This window comes from Convolutriloba macropyga, chromosome 13 (genome assembly GCF_964194025.1).
Source record: "Convolutriloba macropyga chromosome 13, txConMacr16.3, whole genome shotgun sequence".
Taxonomy (NCBI): Eukaryota; Metazoa; Xenacoelomorpha; order Acoela; family Convolutidae; genus Convolutriloba; species Convolutriloba macropyga.
The window spans coordinates 34,357,412-34,378,248 of record NC_134480.1 but is presented as its reverse complement, the minus strand read 5'-3'; the positions used below and the strand labels follow the sequence as shown (position 1 = coordinate 34,378,248).

The following is a 20,837-nucleotide window of genomic DNA, read 5'->3' as shown; positions in this document are numbered from 1 at the left end:
ATTTCCTCAATAATAGCCGCTATCGCTTCGCGGCTATTAAAAAGAAAGGACCACAATAATAGAAACAAAAACCGGGCAGAAATTAGCAGTGAATTAACAATTTTTTTCAGAAATTAGTGTCAAAATTGGAATAACCAGTTTTATTAACTCAGGTCAATATTTAAATTCAGCTGACTCATTGGCAACCGACCTGTCAAAGCCATAGAAACCTTTAGCTATGAACTAAAAATATTAATTTGATTCACATATGCCTCTTTAGCAGCCGATAAGACCTATAATTTATGAGACTAATCAATAACACAACAGAAATAATGGAAAAAGCGCTGACAAAAATTAGAAAAAAACAATATTTTATGACGAATAGTGTCAAAGTCACAATAAACATCACGTACCATTGAGGTGCACAGGCAATCGCAAAGAAGCTTAACTATAACACATGTGTAACATTTCAGTAGCACTCAATAGAAAGAACGCTAAAAAAGTCAAATTGCCGCACTTCGTTCAAAAGAACTCCCTCTCAAAACCCGAAAATTTGTTCGAACACCAATTTCTCGCTCCACTTCAAAGGCAGATTCAAAAAATCACAAATTCAAACCTCACTTTTACGCTCTCTTTACTACTCCAGCGTGACCGAAATCATCACCCTGATTTGATATCTCAATGACAAACATACCCGGCAGATTGCCGGAAAATAGCCGCCGTTGATTCCAATAAGCATGATTGGGATTGAAATAACAGAATATATTGAAAAAAAAAAAGATTTTTGTACAAAAATATTTTTTAAGTCCGATTTATTTTGATGGCATTTCGTAGTTGAACATACTTCTGTTTCTCAGAGAGAGGCTACAGGGGCTACTATCAACACCAATAAGCATTAGAGGTGGTAACTAAGACTTATAGGAACGACGTTCAAATAGCGGGCATCTAAAATTGGGCTTTATGGGTTTATACCGTTTCTCTGACTTCAATTTTTATACTGACTCTGTTCATTTTGAATTGCTTTGCTGAGCAACTGATGTTCAAATTCACTTTTAGCAGAATGAGAGAAGAGAGAAACTAGCCTAGAGAAGTCAAAAAGATTTCACGCAAAATGTTGAAAAGGCGGCAAAATGAGGTAAAGCGAAACATTTTTTTATTCGACGAAGTAAAAAAAAAAATAGGAGCGCTATAATAGCCGGCTGAGAAGATGAGGGCGGCTATTAACAAAGTAAAAAAAAAAGTGAACAAGCCTTGAAAAAAGACAGCGCCCCAATACAATTTCAAAGGGAAACGTACAAACTAGGCCTAAAAAGGAGAACAAATTTGGGAAACCATTTTAAGGTAAGCAGTTCAACAAATTCGAAAACAGTATAAACAGCGCTCAACGTGTCGCGGGTCAACAAAAAGCCAGTATCGAGAAAATGTTTTCGAACACCATTTTCTTACTCTACTTAAAAATTCAGCGCACAATGGCCACTGAAAAATCATTATCCGACAGTTTCTTTTGGATCTTACGATCAATTATTTGTCAAGACCTTGCAGCTCGTTCAAACCTCATTCACTAATCTGAATCTCTCGCCTTAAATCCAACAAAAATTTCAAGTACATAAAATATGTTTAAAATTTGGGGTTGAAGCTAGGTTATAATTTCATCACCTTCAACTGTTTCTTTCAACGACACAACATCACAAACAGCTTGACCTTTACAGACACTTAAAACTGTTTCTTGAACTTTCTTGATCAGTCCAGGGTCAATTAGCAAAATTATCTCACATTCAGTTCCGTTAACTTCGTCATTTTCAACAACCAAAGAATCTGCTCCTGTGATTGGCTGACTTGAACTCTGCGCGCTGCTCTCATTGGTTGCATTTTCTTCATTTAAATCGGAGCTATTTTCTTTGTTTTGTTTGTTTTTTGACTTTTTGCCGGTCTGATTCTGTTTACTGTTTTTCAGACTATTCGATGAAGAAGTTGCTGGTTGTGTGTTTGCATTAGAGGTAGTCATATTATTCAGAGCTTTCAAATCTGTTAGAAGTTGTTTGTAGAATTTGGCCGAGCACTCAATTCGCATTTTCATTTGAGCACGTTGGATTGGAATCGATTCTAAACATTCACATTTCAGAACACAGTCAAATTTAAACCGACCAGGGAACCAGTCGGTTTAAATCGGTTTTTATTTTATTAACTGGACATAAAAATAATTCCTGTAAAAAAGGGGTCATAAGTCGACTGGAAACCTGTTTGCAACATCTTATGAATTAATGAACTATTATTTATTATCAGTTCAATTCAAATTAGATGGAATCAGAGACATAGAATTTTGAACTCCCACTCGTTGGGCGAGATATCAAACCTTATTAGTGTTGATCGTCCCCGCTCATTGGGTGACATACTTTATGAATAAAGGGTTCACTAAGCCTTCAATCTGACGAAGGAATCTTCGCCAATAAAAATATTGATAAAACTTTAGCAGTTCCTTGAATTCAATCAGACTTCTTGTCGAGTAAAACGATCCTTTTAACATTCTGAACGCCATCAGTAGCTTTCAAGAGTCAAAAACGCACAAAAGCTCAAACTTAAATTATACTCGTACTTGCCAACTATGCTCAAAGATTTGAAACCGCTAGCAAAATTATGACTTCTTAATGTTATCAAAACAGGCAGCATTTCAAGTCCCAGTTCTCAAGTTTTTCAAACCTTTTAGCAATCTGATAGCTTCGAGCGCCTGCTGTTTGGAGTTCCTGTGATTCTTGATAGCGAAGTGGGCATCCCTCAGCGCCTGTTCTATTGAGGCCAGAGGGTAGGGTCTTTGGGTTTCTGGGTTCACTGTCTTCTCAGTCACCAACTGCACTATCTCGTGGAACTTGCTGTCCAAAGTAACCTGACGTTCTCGCTCACTTACCTGCAATTAACAGATTTCTACATTTTTCCACGTTTCTTTAAAACTTGCAAATGCGGGATTCCCTAGTTGTGTAGAATAGAAACGTGATTCCCGATTTATGACCATTCAGCCGCATTCATTTAAAATCTGACATTAGCATATTGTCATTAGAGTATTATCATTTTACTGTATAATAATAGCGTTTCCTGTTCTCGGAGCGTATTGAAATCATAGTTTTCACAAATCGGTGTGGACAAAAACAAGTGTCTATTTAACGTCAATAGTGATTTGAACAGCTTGAGCCTATTTGCGTTTTTATCTAATGCCCTTAAAATGGTAAGAATTGAGCTGTAGCTAATACACAGTCGAAAGCAACTCTTGTTCTTGATGCTACCTTTTATTAGGCTGCCCAATCATTATGAGAGCATAAATAAAACTCAAATGACTACAAAGCCTTGCAAACACGATTTTTGGTGGCAAACCCAAGAACACTATCTGGAGTTACGTTTAGGGTTAGAGTCAAGAATTAGGAGTTGCAAAGCACATACTGAACCGGGTTCTCTCACCTGCAATTCTCCCTTTTGCAGAATGCGTTTGCACACTTCCAACGCATCCTCAGTTCCAAATGCTTTCTTCACATCTTCAGTGGGTGCCAGCTGTCCCTTGCTGACATTTGAGAACACAGTCGGGGTCTGAAGCACCTCGTCAATGTCCGTCTCTGTTCCTGCACGCCAACATAGCACCTGAACATCTCATCGCATTCTAGGAGGAATTGTTACTAAACAATAGCTATTTTTTTTTCTTATTTTATCATAATCCATAAGGTTTCATGTACACAATTAAGCCAATAGTTAGATTCTCACTCAAGACCCAACTTTTGCACAACAGCTGCCCTTAATAAATATACTCTCTATTTTTGCCTCATCTGATTTTAGGCAGGTCGTGTAGCATGACTTATCATCTGGTATTAGGTAGTATGACTTCTCATACTGTCAGAATATATCTGCTGGATTGCGTTGTGGTTTTTTCCTGTTCAAATTTTACCACATGGAGCGTTATGATTGAAGGCTATACTAATACAAATTAGGAACTAATACAAATTAGCAATCGCACCACAGATGTGTGAAGTGTGACATAAGTAAACACAGTCACGTCAGCTAAGGGTAAGCGGATTCAAAAACAGAGCAGGTTAAGTAACGAACTACACAGTGTATTTGAAGTTCTGAAATTGTAAGGGAACCGTGTCCGGACATTAGTAAACAGTCCCAGACAAAACAGTCCAGAGAAACCAAAAAACAGCCTAGAACAATAATCAGCTTAAAAGCCACCTCTTCGATTTGTGAGATAACCCTCTGAATGACGCTCTATTTAATTGATAATAATCAAATATTGGCTTGCAGTCTCAAAAAAGCAAAATGCAACCAAAAAAATGTTTTCTCTATTCTATTCTCCGGGACTTAACAACGTCCTGTGCACATATTGAATTTCTTGTCTGGAGCAGTTTTGCTTAATATTATGGAATTGCAACTGAATGGATCTGACACTTAAGAATGCGAGAAAAATTTTGATCACTCAAAACGAAAAATTCAAAGGGTAAAAATCACTCGAAAAGTGGAAACGGTCAAGCAACAAATTTGCATAAACAAAGACACGTTTACAATAACAGCTTCAAACTTCGTTCGAGAGCAATTCAAATTTAGTAAGTTCACGCTCGAGTAAAAGTATATTAGAAGTAAAGTTCACGCTCGAGTTGCTACCGAGCGTGAACTTTACCGAAAGATTGAAAAAATAGAAAACAATGAAAACTGTTCTTTGTACGAAAACACCTTGCAAATAATTTTGATGTCCTTTCGCAGTTAAACACACTCCTGTTTCACAGTGAGAGGATACGCGGGCTAGTATCAATACAAACAAGCATTAGAGATGGTAACTTACACTTACAAGAGCAATGTTCAAAAGACGGGCATCTGAAATTGGGCTTTATGGGTTTATCCCGTTTCAAATTCAGATTTCGTTTTTTTTTATACTGACTCTGCTCATTTTTAATTGCATTGCTGAGCAACTGCTGTTTAAAAGCCCTTTGAGTAGAATGAGAGATGAGTAAAACTAGCCTAGAGAAGTCAAAGATTTCACGCATAATGTCAAAAAACCGGCAAAATGAGGTAAAGCGAAACAAATGTTTGTTCGACGAAGTAAAAAAAACAGTCAATGAAATCCGGAACTGACTCGAATTAGAAAACTGACCACAATAACTGACACAATAAATAACCACATACTAAATCTAATTAAAAATTTTGAAAAACAACAGGAAAAATAACGGAAAAGAATCTAACAACAGAAGCTGATAAAGCGTTAAACAAAAACTTCTTCACAAGCTGCGCCTCCAAAACGCAAATTGTCAAAGTGCATGCATTTGATACGTCTATTTTCAACTCAATAAACAACTAAAAAATAACTAAAGACCAACAAAAAAATGTTGAATAGAAAACCCAGGAAAGGGAAGGGAAAGGAACAAAAAGACGAAGTCAGAAAACACAATCGAATTAAATTATCAAACAATTACCCACAAAATGGTAAAATGCTACTTCGCAACCATTTTTTAGAGATTGAGAAAGAAAAACCGCTAAAAAAGATCCAATATTGCAAAATTGTGAATATAGCTCCAAATTGAATTTAAGAGTATTATGTCCTTAAATATATGGTCAAAAACACTTCCAAAGGCACTATTACTAGTTTAAACAACTATGTACTATTGCCCTATGTACAAGCAAATTTTGTTCAAGACATTTTTTGGCTTTGCTATAATTTATGATTAAGGAGCGCTAAGACTTGTGCAGATAACGAGCTTCTATATGGTGGCATAGCGTTTCTGAAAACGCATTTACTACGTTAGGCTGCGTGTTTAAGGAGAGTTAAAAGATGCGGAGGTTAGAAGCCCCAAAACGTGGTGACATAGCAACCGAGTTAGAATAAATATAGACAGACCAGAAATATAGCTGGACAACAGAAGCTGATAAAGCGTTAAACAAAAACTTCTTCACAAGTTGCGCCTCCAAAACGCAAATTGTCAAAGTGCATGCATGTGATACGTCTATTTTCAACTCAATAAACAACTAAAAAATAACAAAAAGACCAACAAAAAATGTTAAATAGAAAACCCAGTAAAGGGAAGGGAAAGGAACAAAATGACAAAGTCAGAAAACATTATCGAATTAAATTATCAAACAATTGCCCACAAAATGGTAAAATGCTGATTCGCAACCATTTTTTAGAGATTGAGAAAGAAAAACCGCTAAAAAAGATCCAATATTGCAAAATTGTGAATATAGCTCCAAATTGAATTTAAGAGTATTATGTCCTTAAATATATGGTCAAAAACACTTCCAAAGGCACTATTACTAGTTTAAATAACTGAGACAAACATCTTTAGCCTAAAAAGCGAGTTTAAACTAAAAACTGCTTTGAAAAGGCAGCATATGATCAAAAAAATTCCCCCTCTCAGCGAAATATGTTTCACACTTAGTTTTCTCGCTCTCTCAAAAATGCGTCATGAAGAGAAAACTCTCTTTTCTCTCTGCCCTTCAATTCGTTGAGCCGTCTGACCTAAACACTTAGTTTTCAGGTGCGGCATTGAATTTTATATGCTGCTAAATACAATCCAAAAAATATCGATCAAAAAAATGCTCCATCAATACTCGTCGTAAAACTAGGAGCACTATAATAGCCGGCTGCTACTAGTGCAGCCAAGTCAGATCGATGTATAGGGTGATTTCGATTATATTTTTCACCGCATTTGTCCCCCTCGCTCACCACGTCAGAAAATTGGTTTTGGGAACCTTTTAGGATCTGCGTAGTGGCTAAAAAATAAAAATAGCACAAAATTTCACTTTCTGGAGTTTTAAATTTTCTCAAACATTTGGAATAAAAGTCACTTCTTGTTGTTTAAATGCATTTTTTATGGCTCGTATGACCTCCTGGGAGATCAATTGTTTCATTGTTTCTGGGATCACGTTGAAAAATTTTAGAATGCACATACGACGAAAATTGAAAAAGTTTGACTAGAAAGCCAATTTTGTGCCATTTCCTTACTAATTTTAAAATTTCAATAAAATTGCAAATAATAGTGCTAGAGCATTTTCCTTTGGGAAATTAACTCATTTTTACAAGTGCTTTATACTGATATGATTGTTTTGGGTTGAAAAACAGTTTGACTATAACTCAAAATTTAAGCAATTTAAGAGCCCCTGCATCAGCAGGAAAGATGTACCGGACTTTTCCAAAAATCTGAAAAACCAAAAAATTGAATCAAAAATGTTGAAAATATGGTTTTCAGCAGGGAAAAACCTATTTGCTCCGCATTTTTCACTCCGGTATTCATTTTGCATGAAAAAGGATTGATTTTTTTTTCGCTTAAAAAAGCACTTTCGTCAGAACGATGTACTGGGCTACTCATAGAGAGAGCAAAAAAATCGTTTACAGGTGTTTTTCTTAAATTAAACTCATCATTCTACTCTAGGGTAGTCAAATGTGAGCAGGAGTGTAGCAAAAAGTTCATATGGCACGAAGAATCGTGAAAAATCAAGCAAAAAAAAAAACGTTTTTTTTTTAATAATTTGCAGTCTTTGTTTTTGTTTGTGCCATTTTGCTTCAAAGACATTATTATCGGCATTTGACGCATCTGTTGTCTGGCATTTAAGCCCAGCTAACAGAGGCGGGATATGTCAACAACGTTATAATTGCCGTTCTTTCAATAAATGAGGTTAAATTTTTTAGACCACCTTTCTGCTTCCTCAGTTTTTTTTCAAGCCAGTCGCGGCAAAGCTTTCTAGGCCCATGACTTTAGAAAAAGGGTTCAAAAATAAAAGCATGAAGTTGTTTTGATTACCATAGTACGCCAAAAAATAGTAGGAAACTATGGTTGAAGAAAATTAACGTGAGGTCATAACTATGTATAGTGTAAAGTCTATGACTAGGATTTCATGAATTTTTTGGCATTCTGTTAAAAAAAGGTCTAATGGCATTTAGGTGCATAGGATCAGGTACTAATATGAGTGGATGGGTTGTTTGGTGAAGCTTACATGCATTAAGGGAACAAATAGTTTGAAAAAAATTACTTTATACAAACCGAACTAGATACTTGGGTTATCTGCTTCAATTTTTAATTCATGAAGGTAATTTTTAGAAACTATTGTGATCAATCAACTATTGGGATCAATCAATCAATTCAATTTAACTGCAAATATACAGCATAGACACAAGATTTCAATACACTCACTCAATAACTAAAATTGTTATAAAAAATGCGTTGAAAAGATTGTTTGTTTTTTTGCCAGTAGTCTATCTTAAAATTTCTTACTGGTTGACGTTTTCACAAACATTCAACTCAAGGCCAGGATCACTAAATTGTTATCATTTTTGTAAATCATCCAAGTTTTTTCTGATAAAGATTTTGTAACTTTTGCAACATCAAAGCTTTTGTAGTATTTCATTGTTGTCAGATTTTGAACCAGCAATCTGTTTTTGAGAACGAACTGATATTAAATGACGTCGCAGCGAAAAAATGGCATAAAAAATCTGTTATTTTTAATCATTTGAGTCATCTGAAAACCTTTTTTCAAATGATTAATCACTCAATCTTCCGTGGTTTTTAAGAAGATTATCTTTGACAAAACAAGAAAAGCAATGCCATTTTTCAAAAATTGCTATTTTTTCGTCAATTTGGCTTTAATTTCTGTGATCTACCATGCATTCAGTATTGGCCGAGCTCTTCGTTAACCTTAGTTAATCTGCACTTGCTTTTCAGCATGTTATTTTGATGCAAGTCAAAATTTTCCGTTTTTTTTTTATTTTTTTAGTTGGAGTGTTAAAGTTTCAATAATACGTCCTTCTCCCTATTTAATTTCCGTTTTCTACATCATATTTTTGTCCGTGAAGCTAGTTTTTTGATGGTTATGGTTAATTCAACAATTTTTCATTTTTGACAATTTCAACAAAATTCTGTGTGTTTTTTGTTTTTTTTTGTCAACCACTCAAAACATCTTAGCCTCCATGGTGACCTGGGAACTTATTCCGCCTCCCCATTAAGGCTTGCCGTGCCAAAGATTTAATTGGTGGACCTAAGCTACTCCCACAAACACGTTAGCACGGCTGCTAACAGCTATGCTTGATTTCTGCAGAACTGTGGCTCTGCTTCTAGCTCAAAAAAGGGGTACACTTCAGTAATTCGCTGATATCTCCCAAAGTACCCTTTCAAATTTTTCGGGCAGAAACTAATTCTTCTGATGCTGTAATCCTCTTGTTTTCGCTTATAGGTACTGTCCTAAATCGTCGCGATGAAAATGTTATTCACTTTTAAAAAAAAAGTTTTTCAAATTTTAAAAAGTTACCAATTAGGTGATTTGTGTTCTCCAAATACGGGTACCCCAGAAAACCAGGATAAACTTACATTAATTAGTTCAGTGAATTCCCCTGAGAGTGGGGAGGATCCCCATATATATTTTTAGAATGATTTTACGGAGTTGAGTGGGCGCCGAACCTCGAATTTGGGCCTTGTTTGGCTATTTCAGCGGTGACATAAATGTGAAATTTTGTGTCAAGATCAAACAATATCGTTTGTTAGACTGCTTAGTTAATGGGGAGGGTCGCTGTATACATATTGTACCATTTTTTTACACGTTTTGATGGTGTATTTTAGCGAAATGTGAATCTTGGTAGTCAAAATAGGTCATTTGACCAAATGAATGATTTTTTTGCAAATGAACAAGTTTTCAGACGTGCTTTTTGTGTTTTCTGGACAGTATTTAGGTTCTGCAAGCTAATTGTACCAATAAATGGGGTTAACTCAACAATTTTTCTTTTTTCACGATTTCATCAAATTTTTTTGGATGTTGCTTTATGTCAAAACACACAAAACATCATAACCTTCATGGTGAGGTGGGAAATTTTTTCCCACCTCACCATGAAGGTTTGCCGTGACCTAGAATGTGGAAGTGAACCAGAGTTACACCCACAAATACGCCGAGAACGCTGTTTCACGTTGTTTTACGTCGGTTCCGGAGATCTTGGGCTTCGATTTTAGCCCAAAAAATGAAGTACAGAGAAGTAATTTGTTAATATCTGCTAAAGCACTGGACCAAATTAAACGGGAGTGGTCGCATTTTGTTAGCACTGAACCCGTCTTGCTTGCAGTGTTTGGTTGGTTTCCCAAATCGGCCTAATCAAAAAGTTATTAATGTTCAAATTTGAAATAGGTCGAATTTTCGGGCTATTCTGGGTGACCCAAATTTCGGTAGAACAAAACACGAGAGTAACCCAAAGAATGTTAGTGTTTTAGAATCCTCAGTTAGTGGGGAGTATCCCCATATATATTTTATATGGTGTTTTAAGTAGTTCAGGCGTTGAACTTTGGCTCTGAACAGCGGTCACCTCGCTTTTTTGGACATTTGGCAGGGTACCTACTTTTTGCTATAACTTCTTCTAGAGTGCACCGATTGGGCTCATTTTTTAATATGATGCGTATCTCAAGCAGTACTACAAACTGTGTTAAGGGCATTTTTTTTTGTTCTGCCGTTTTAGAGAAATTGGCCAGTAAACTTGCCCTCGGTTTTAGCCCCAGAAGCAGTTGACACCATCCGGCACCACCTTGAACCTTTGAATTTCGTTACTTCTGGTGACAAAATTAGTGTTTTGAATAGCCCGTCTAACATAGATTTCGAATATATATACTTTATATAGCGTTTTCAGAGGTTTAGGTGTTCAATTTTAGCTCTGAAGGTGAGGTACCTCTCCTCTATGGTTATTTGATACGGTACATTATTTTTGCTATAACTCCTTGAAGAATGCACCGATTGGGCTCATTTTTTAATATGATGCGTGTCTCAAGCCGTGCTACAAACTGTAGGGCGTTTTTTTTGTTCAACCGTTTTCGAGAAATTGGCCAGGACACATACCCCCTTTTTGACATATTGGTGTCCGGTACCTTTGGTGTATCTACATGTTACACCATCAAAACTGGCTATTTTAGACTCGATAGTTAGTTCGGTAGACTCGTGTGATAATGGGGATTCTCCCCATATATGTTTTATAGGGTGTTTTCTGTAGTTTAGATGGTCAATTTTGGCTCTGCAGGTCACCTCTCCTCGTTTCTGTGCAGATCCGTACGGTACCTTAAATATGCAATATCTCGTCATAGAATGAACCGATTTATATGATATTTTGGCACAGAGCGTGTCGCAAGGGATACTGTTTTTGGTCCAAATTTGGTTGTGTTTCGTTCGGCCGGTTTTGAGTTGTTGACCATTAAATATACCCCCAATTTGACCCTCTGAAACAGGAGAACCAACATCTGCAACCTGTTACTGACCGTACCCGTCAAAGTGGTGACGAGTGAGGGGTACCTAGAGTGGGTTGACTGCTCTCCCTCTACTTACAAATAGCCAAATGCCTCGTCATCTAATTAGTGACGCGCATCAAAGGATTAACGAGATTCCTACTGTCGCTATCTACTATCCAGCGAAACCACAGCTTTGGGAAAGGGCAAAGCTAAAGCAGTGTGGAAAGAAGACTCTGTTGAGCTTGACTCTAGTCTGGATGGTCATTCACCAATGGCGGGGTCATAAACGCGAGGCGTGATTCCCCAGTGGCATATCCACGAATTAATAATAATAATAATAATAATAATAATAATAATAATAATAATAATAATAATAATAATAATAAGGTGAGGGCCTCGGGCCCACATGAGGTGCACACCCCCCCTGCCCTGTTGAGACGCCGGTTAGTCGGTTCCCCCCGCTGGTTTTTTGTGCACCTCATGTTTGGGATGTAGTAGGTTGTTATGCAAAAAGAACGGTCTGCCTAACGTTCCTAGAAAAAAAGTTCGTATTTCAATCGGAAATATCGAGTTTTCCGCTTATTCTATTTTGAAAAATATAGAAATTTTATCGGATCAAGGACTTGTTCAAAGTGAACCAAATTGATATCCCAGACTGCCAGTACTATTAAGGTTGTAATGCAAAAAGAATGATCCGTCTACTGTTCCTAGAAAAACAGTTCGTATTTCAATCGGAAATTCCGACTTTTTCGCTTATTCTATTTTGAAAAATATAGAAATTTTATCGGATCAAGGACTTGTTCAAAGTGAACCAAATTGATATCCCAGACTGCCAGTACTATTAAGGTTGTAATGCAAAAAGAATGATCCGTCTACTGTTCCTAGAAAAACAGTTCGTATTTCAATCGGAAATTCCGACTTTTTCGCTTATTCTATTTTGAAAAATATAGAAATTTTATCGGATCAAGGACTTGTTCAAAGTGAACCAAATTGATATCCCAGACTGCCAGTACTATTAAGGTTGTAATGCAAAAAGAATGATCCGTCTACTGTTCCTAGAAAAAAAGTTCGTATTTCAATCGGAAATTCCGACTTTTTCGCTTATTCTATTTTGAAAAATACAGAAATTCTATCGGATCAAGGACTTGTTCAAAGTGAACCAAATTGATATCCCAGACTGCCAGTACTATTAAGGTTGTAATGCAAAAAGAATGATCCGTCTACTGTTCCTAGAAAAAAGTTCGTATTTCAATCGGAAATATCGACTTTTTCGCTTATTCTATTTTGAAAAATATAGAAATTTTATCGGATCAAGGACTTGTTCAAAGTGAACCAAATTGATATCCCAGACTGCCAGTACTATTAAGGTTGTAATGCAAAGAGAATGATCCGTTTACTGTTCCTAGAAAAAAAGTTCGTATTTCAATCGGAAATTCCGACTTTTTCGCTTATTCTATTTTGAAAAATAAATTTTATCGGATCAAGGACTTGTTCAAAGCAAACCAAATTGATATCCCAGATTGCCAGTTCTATTAAGGTTGTAATGCAAAAAGAATGATCCGTCTACTTTTCCTAGAAAAAAGTTCGTATTTCAATCGGAAATATCGACTTTTTCGCTTATTCTATTTTGAAAAATATAGAAATTTTATCGGATCAAGGACTTGTTCAAAGTGAACCAAAGTTATATCCCAGACTGCCAGTACTATTAAGGTTGTCATGCAAAGAGAATGATCCGTTTACTGTTCCTAGAAAAAAGTTCGTATTTCAATCGGAAATTCCGACTTTTTCGCTTATTCTATTTTGAAAAATATAGAAATTCTATCGGATCAAGGACTTTTTCAAAGTGAACCAAATTGATATCCCAGACTGCCAGTACTATTAAGGTTGTAATGCAAAAAGAATGATCCGTCTACTGTTCCTAGAAAAAAGTTCGTATTTCAATCGGAAATATCGACTTTTTCGCTTATTGTATTTTGAAAAATATAGAAATTTTATCGGATCAAGGACTTGTTCAAAGTGAACCAAATTGATATCCCAGACTGCCAGTACTATTAAGGTTGTAATGCAAAGAGAATGATCCGTTTACTGTTCCTAGAAAAAAAGTTCGTATTTCAATCGGAAATTCCGACTTTTTCGTTTATTCTATTTTGAAAAATATAGAATTTTTATCGGATCAAGGACTTGTTCAAAGCAAACCAAATTGATATCCCAGACTGCCAGTACTATTAAGGTTGTAATGCAAAAAGAATGATCCGTCTACTGTTCCTAGAAAAAAAGTTCGTATTTCAATCGGAAATATCGACTTTTTCGCTTATTCTATTTTGAAAAAAACAGAAATTCTATCGGATCAAGGACTTGTTCAAAGTGAACCAAATTGATATCCCAGACTGCCAGTACTATTAAGGTTGTAATGCAAAAAGAATGATTCGTCTACTGTTCCTAGAAAAAAAGTTCGTATTTCAATCGGAAATATCGACTTTTTCGCTTATTCTATTTTGAAAAATATAGAAATTTTATCGGATCAAGGACTTGTTCAAAGTGAACCAAATTGATATCCCAGACTGCCAGTACTATTAAGGTTGTAATGCAAAGAGAATGATCCGTTTACTGTTCCTAGAAAAAAAGTTCGTATTTCAATCGGAAATTCCGACTTTTTCGCTTATTCTATTTTGAAAAATATAGAATTTTTATCGGATCAAGGACTTGTTCAAAGCAAACCAAATTGATATCCCAGACTGCCAGTACTATTAACGTTGTATTGCAAAAGAATGATCCGTCTACTGTTCCTAGAAAAAAAGTTCGTATTTCAATCAGAAATTCCGACTTTTTCGCTTATTCTATTTTGAAAAATATAGAAATTCTATCGGATCAAGGACTTGTTCAAAGTAAACCAAATTGATATCCCAGACTGCCAGTACTATTAAGGTTGTAATGCAAAAAGAATGATCCGTCTACTGTTCCTAGAAAAAAAGTTCGTATTTCAATCGGAAATATCGACTTTTCCGCTTATTCTATTTTGAAAAATATAGAAATTTTATCGGATCAAGGACTTGTTCAAAGTGAACCAAATTGATATCCCAGACTGCCAGTACTATTAAGGTTGTAATGCAAAAAGAATGATCCGTCTACTGTTCCTAGAAAAAAATTCGTATTTCAATAGTAAATATCGACTTTTTCGCTTATTCTATTTTGAAAAATATAGAAATTTTATCGGATCAAGGACTTGTTCAAAGTGAACCATATTGATATCCCAGACTGCCAGTACTATTAAGGTTGTCATGCAAAGAGAATGATCCGTTTACTGTTCCTAGAAAAAAGTTCGTATTTCAATCGGAAATTCCGACTTTTTCGCTTATTCTATTTTGAAAAATATAGAAATTCTATCGGATCAAGGACTTGTTCAAAGTGAACCAAATTGATATCCCAGACTGCCAGTACTATTAAGGTTGTAATGCAAAAAGAATGATCCGTCTACTGTTCCTAGAAAAAAGTTCGTATTTCAATCGGAAATTCCGACTTTTTCGCTTATTCTATTTTGAAAAATATAGAATTTTTATCGGATCAAGGACTTGTTCAAAGCAAACCAAATTGATATCCCAGACTGCCAGTACTATTAAGGTTGTATTGCAAAAAGAATGATCCGTCTACTGTTCCTAGAAAAAAAGTTCGTATTTCAATCGGAAATATCGACTTTTTCGCTTATTCTATTTTGAAAAATATAGAAATTTTATCGGATCAAGGACTTGTTCAAAGTGAACCAAATTGATATCCCAGACTGCCAGTACTATTAAGGTTGTATTGCAAAAAGAATGATCCGTCTACTGTTCCTAGAAAAAAGTTCGTATTTCAATCGGAAATTCCGACTTTTTCGCTTATTCTATTTTGAAAAATATAGAATTTTTATCGGATCAAGGACTTGTTCAAAGCAAACCAAATTGATATCCCAGACTGCCAGTACTATTAAGGTTGTATTGCAAAAAGAATGATCCGTCTACTGTTCCTAGAAAAAAAGTTCGTATTTCAATCGGAAATTCCGACTTTTTCGCTTATTCTATTTTGAAAAATATAGAAATTATATCGGATCAAGGACTTGTTCAAAGTGAACCAAATTGATATCCCAGACTGCCAGTACTATTAAGGTTGTAATGCAAAAAGAATGATCCGTCTACTGTTCCTAGAAAAAAAGTTCGTATTTCAATCGGAAATATCGACTTTTTCGCTTATTCTATTTTGAAAAATATAGAAATTTTATCGGATCAAGGACTTGTTCAAAGTGAACCAAATTGATATCCCAGACTGCCAGTACTATTAAGGTTGTAATGCAAAAAGAATGATCCGTCTACTGTTCCTAGAAAAAAAGTTCGTATTTCAATCGAAAATTCCGACTTTTTCGCTTATTCTATTTTGAAAAATATAAAATTTTTATCGGATCAAGGACTTGTTCAAAGCAAACCAAATTGATATCCCAGACTGCCAGTACTATTAAGGTTGTAATGCAAAAAGAATGAACCGTCTACTGTTCCTAGAAAAAAAGTTCGTATTTCAATCGGAAATTCCGACTTTTTCGCTTATTCTATTTTGAAAAATATAGAAATTTTATCGGATCAAGGACTTGTTCAAAGTGAACCAAATTGATATCCCAGACTACCAGTACTATTAAGGTTGTAATGCAAAAAGAATGATCCGTCTACTGTTCCTAGAAAAAAGTTCGTATTTCAATCGGAAATTCCGACTTTTTCGCTTATTATTCGCTTATTCTTTTTTTCAAAAATATGGAAATTTTATCGGGTCAAGGACTTGTTCAAAGTGAACCAAATTGATATCCCAGACTACCAGTACTATTAAGGTTGTAATGCAAAAAGAATGATCCGTCTACTGTTCCTAGAAAAAAAGTTCGTATTTCAATCGGAAATTCCGACTTTTTCGCTTATTCTATTTTGAAAAATATAGAAATTTTATCGGATCAAGGACTTGTTCAAAGTGAACCAAATTGATATCCCAGACTGCCAGTACTATTAAGGTTGTAATGCAAAAAGAATGATCCGTCTAATGTTCCTAGAAAAAAAGTTCGTATTTCAATCGGAAATATCGACTTTTTCGCTTATTCTATTTTGAAAAATATAGAAAATTTATCGGATCAAGGACTTGTTCAAAGTGAAACAAATTGATATCCCAGACTGCCAGTACTATTAAGGTTGTAATGCAAAAAGAATGATCTGTCTACTGTTCCTAGAAAAAAAGTTCGTATTTCAATCGGAAATTCCGACTTTTTCGCTTATTCTATTTTGAAAAATAAATTTTATCGGATCAAGGACTTGTTCAAAGCAAACCAAATTGATATCCCAGACTGCCAGTACTATTAAGGTTGTAATGCAAAAAGAATGATTCGTCTACTGTTCCTAGAAAAAAAGTTCGTATTTCAATCGGAAATTCCGACTTTTTCGCTTATTCTATTTTGAAAAATATAGAAATTTTATCGGATCAAGGACTTGTTCAAAGTGAACCAAATTGATATCCCAGACTGCCAGTACTATTAGGGTTGTAATGCAAAAAGAATGATCCGTCTACTGTTCCTAGAAAAAAAGTTCGTATTTCAATCGGAAATTCCGCCTTTTTCGCTTATTCTATTTTGAAAAATATAGAAATTTTATCGGATCAAGGACTTGTTCAAAGTGAACCAAATTGATATCCCAGACTGCCAGTACTATTAAGGTTGTAATGCAAAAAGAATGATCCGTCTAATGTTCCTAGAAAAAAAGTTCGTATTTCAATCGGAAATATCGACTTTTCCGCTTATTCTATTTTGAAAATTATAGAAAATTTATCGCATCAAGGACTTGTTCAAAGTGAAACAAATTGATATCCCAGACTACCAGTACTATTAAGGTTGTAATGCAAAAAGAATGATCCGTCTACTGTTCCTAGAAAAAAAGTTCGTATTTCAATCGGAAATTCCGACTTTTTCGCTTATTCTATTTTGAAAAATATAGAAATGTTATCGGATCAAGGACTTGTTCAAAGTGAACCAAATTGATATCCCAGACTGCAAGTACTATTAGGGTTGTAATGCAAAAAGAATGATCCGTCTACTGTTCCTAGAAAAAAGTTCGTATTTCAATCGGAAATTCCGACTTTTTCGCTTATTCTATTTTGAAAAATATAGAAATTTTATCGGATCAAGGACTTGTTCAAAGTGAACCAAATTGATATCCCAGACTGCCAGTACTATTAAGGTTGTAATGCAAAAAGAATGATCCGTCTAATGTTCCTAGAAAAAAAGTTCGTATTTCAATCGGAAATATCGACTTTTTCGCTTATTCTATTTTGAAAAATATAGAAAATTTATCGGATCAAGGACTTGTTCAAAGTGAAACAAATTGATATCCCAGACTGCCAGTACTATTAAGGTTGTAATGCAAAAAGAATGATCTGTCTACTGTTCCTAGAAAAAAAGTTCGTATTTCAATCGGAAATTCCGACTTTTTCGCTTATTCTATTTTGAAAAATAAATTTTATCGGATCAAGGACTTGTTCAAAGCAAACCAAATTGATATCCCAGACTGCCAGTACTATTAAGGTTGTAATGCAAAAAGAATGATTCGTCTACTGTTCCTAGAAAAAAAGTTCGTATTTCAATCGGAAATTCCGACTTTTTCGCTTATTCTATTTTGAAAAATATAGAAATTTTATCGGATCAAGGACTTGTTCAAAGTGAACCAAATTGATATCCCAGACTGCCAGTACTATTAGGGTTGTAATGCAAAAAGAATGATCCGTCTACTGTTCCTAGAAAAAAAGTTCGTATTTCAATCGGAAATTCCGCCTTTTTCGCTTATTCTATTTTGAAAAATATAGAAATTTTATCGGATCAAGGACTTGTTCAAAGTGAACCAAATTGATATCCCAGACTGCCAGTACTATTAAGGTTGTAATGCAAAAAGAATGATCCGTCTAATGTTCCTAGAAAAAAAGTTCGTATTTCAATCGGAAATATCGACTTTTCCGCTTATTCTATTTTGAAAATTATAGAAAATTTATCGCATCAAGGACTTGTTCAAAGTGAAACAAATTGATATCCAAGACTGCCAGTACTATTAAGGTTGTAATGCAAAAAGAATGATCCATCTACTGTTCCTAGAAAAAAAGTTCGTATTTCAATCGGAAATTCCGACTTTTTCGCTTATTATTCGCTTATTCTTTTTTTCAAAAATATGGAAATTTTATCGGGTCAAGGACTTGTTCAAAGTGAACCAAATTGATATCCCAGACTACCAGTACTATTAAGGTTGTAATGCAAAAAGAATGATCCGTCTACTGTTCCTAGAAAAAAAGTTCGTATTTCAATCGGAAATTCCGACTTTTTCGCTTATTCTATTTTGAAAAATATAGAAATTTTATCGGATCAAGGACTTGTTCAAAGTGAACCAAATTGATATCCCAGACTGCCAGTACTATTAGGGTTGTAATGCAAAAAGAATGATCCGTCTACTGTTCCTAGAAAAAAAGTTCGTATTTCAATCGGAAATTCCGCCTTTTTCGCTTATTCTATTTTGAAAAATATAGAAATTTTATCGGATCAAGGACTTGTTCAAAGTGAACCAAATTGATATCCCAGACTGCCAGTACTATTAAGGTTGTAATGCAAAAAGAATGATCCGTCTAATGTTCCTAGAAAAAAAGTTCGTATTTCAATCGGAAATATCGACTTTTTCGCTTATTCTATTTTGAAAATTATAGAAAATTTATCGCATCAAGGACTTGTTCAAAGTGAAACAAATTGATATCCAAGACTGCCAGTACTATTAAGGTTGTAATGCAAAAAGAATGATCTGTCTACTGTTCCTAGAAAAAAAGTTCGTATTTCAATCGCAAATTCCGACTTTTTCGCTTATTCTATTTTGAAAAATAAATTTTATCGGATCAAGGACTTGTTCAAAGCAAACCAAATTGATATCCCAGACTGCCAGTACTATTAAGGTTGTAATGCAAAAAGAATGATTCGTCTACTGTTCCTAGAAAAAAAGTTCGTATTTCAATCGGAAATTCCGACTTTTTCGCTTATTCTATTTTGAAAAATATAGAAATTTTATCGAATCAAGGACTTGTTCAAAGTGAACCAAATTGATATCCCAGACTGCCAGTACTATTAAGGTTGTAATGCAAAAAGAATGATCCGTCCACTGTTCTTAGAAAAAAGTTCGTATTTCAATCGGAAATTCCGACTTTTTCGCTTATTCTATTTTGAAAAATATAGAAATTTTATCGGATCAGGGACTTGTTCAAAGTGAACCAAATTGATATCCCAGACTGCCAGTACTATTAAGGTTGTAATGCAAAAAGAATGATCCGTCTACTGTTCCTAGAAAAAAAGTTCGTATTTCAATCGAAAATTCCGACTTTTTCGCTTATTCTATTTTGAAAAATATAGAATTTTTATCGGATCAAGGACTTGTTCAAAGCAAACCAAATTGATATCCCAGACTGCCAGTACTATTAAGGTTGTAATGCAAAAAGAATGAACCGTCTACTGTTCCTAGAAAAAAAGTTCGTATTTCAATCGGAAATTCCGACTTTTTCGCTTATTCTATTTTGAAAAATATAGAAATTTTATCGGATCAAGGACTTGTTCAAAGTGAACCAAATTGATATCCCAGACTACCAGTACTATTAAGGTTGTAATGCAAAAAGAATGATCCGTCTACTGTTCCCAGAAAAAAGTTCGTATTTCAATCGGAAATTCCGACTTTTTCGCTTATTATTCGCTTATTCTTTTTTTCAAAAATATGGAAATTTTATCGGGTCAAGGACTTGTTCAAAGTGAACCAAATTGATATCCCAGACTACCAGTACTATTAAGGTTGTAATGCAAAAAGAATGATCCGTCTAATGTTCCTAGAAAAAAAGTTCGTATTTCAATCGGAAATATCGACTTTTTCGCTTATTCTATTTTGAAAAATATAGAAAATTTATCGGATCAAGGACTTGTTCAAAGTGAAACAAATTGATATCCCAGACTGCCAGTACTATTAAGGTTGTAATGCAAAAAGAATGATCTGTCTACTGTTCCTAGAAAAAAAGTTCGTATTTCAATCGGAAATTCCGACTTTTTCGCTTATTCTATTTTGAAAAATAAATTTTATCGGATCAAGGACTTGTTCAAAGCAAACCAAATTGACATCCCAGACTGCCAGTACTATTAAGGTTGTAATGCAAAAAGAATGATTCGTCTACTGTTCCTAGAAAAAAAGTTCGTATTTCAATCGGAAATTCCGACTTTTTCGCTTATTCTATTTTGAAAAATATAGAAATTTTATCGGATCAAGGACTTGTTCAAAGTGAACCAAATTGATATCCCAGACTGCCAGTACTATTAAGGTTGTAATGCAAAAAGAATGATCCGTCTACTGTTCTTAGAAAAAAAGTTCGTATTTCAATCGGAAATTCCGACTTTTTCGCTTATTCTATTTTGAAAAATATAGAAATTTTATCGGATCAAGGACTTGTTCAAAGTGAACCAAATTGATATCCCAGACTGCCAGTACTATTAAGGTTGTAATGCAAAAAGAATGATCCGTCTACTGTTCCTAGAAAAAAGTTCGTATTTCAATCGGAAATATCGACTTTTTCGCTTATTCTATTTTGAAA

General features: G+C 34.8%; 1 protein-coding gene across 1 annotated transcript in view; it reads right to left on the bottom strand.

Annotated features, from left to right (window-relative positions):
• Window positions 1-1,575: 1,575 nt before the first annotated feature.
• Window positions 1,576-20,837, bottom strand: part of LOC142352242 (ribosome maturation protein SBDS-like) — a 105,021-nt gene continuing 85,759 nt past the window's right edge. Inside the window, exons 3-5 of the mRNA XM_075404709.1 lie at window positions 3,427-3,603; window positions 2,677-2,881; window positions 1,576-2,082 (exon numbers count right to left, since the gene is read on the bottom strand). Coding sequence (XP_075260824.1) covers window positions 1,616-2,082; window positions 2,677-2,881; window positions 3,427-3,603 — 849 coding nt within the window. The 3' untranslated portion in view covers window positions 1,576-1,615. The remainder of the gene's footprint in view (window positions 2,083-2,676; window positions 2,882-3,426; window positions 3,604-20,837) is intronic.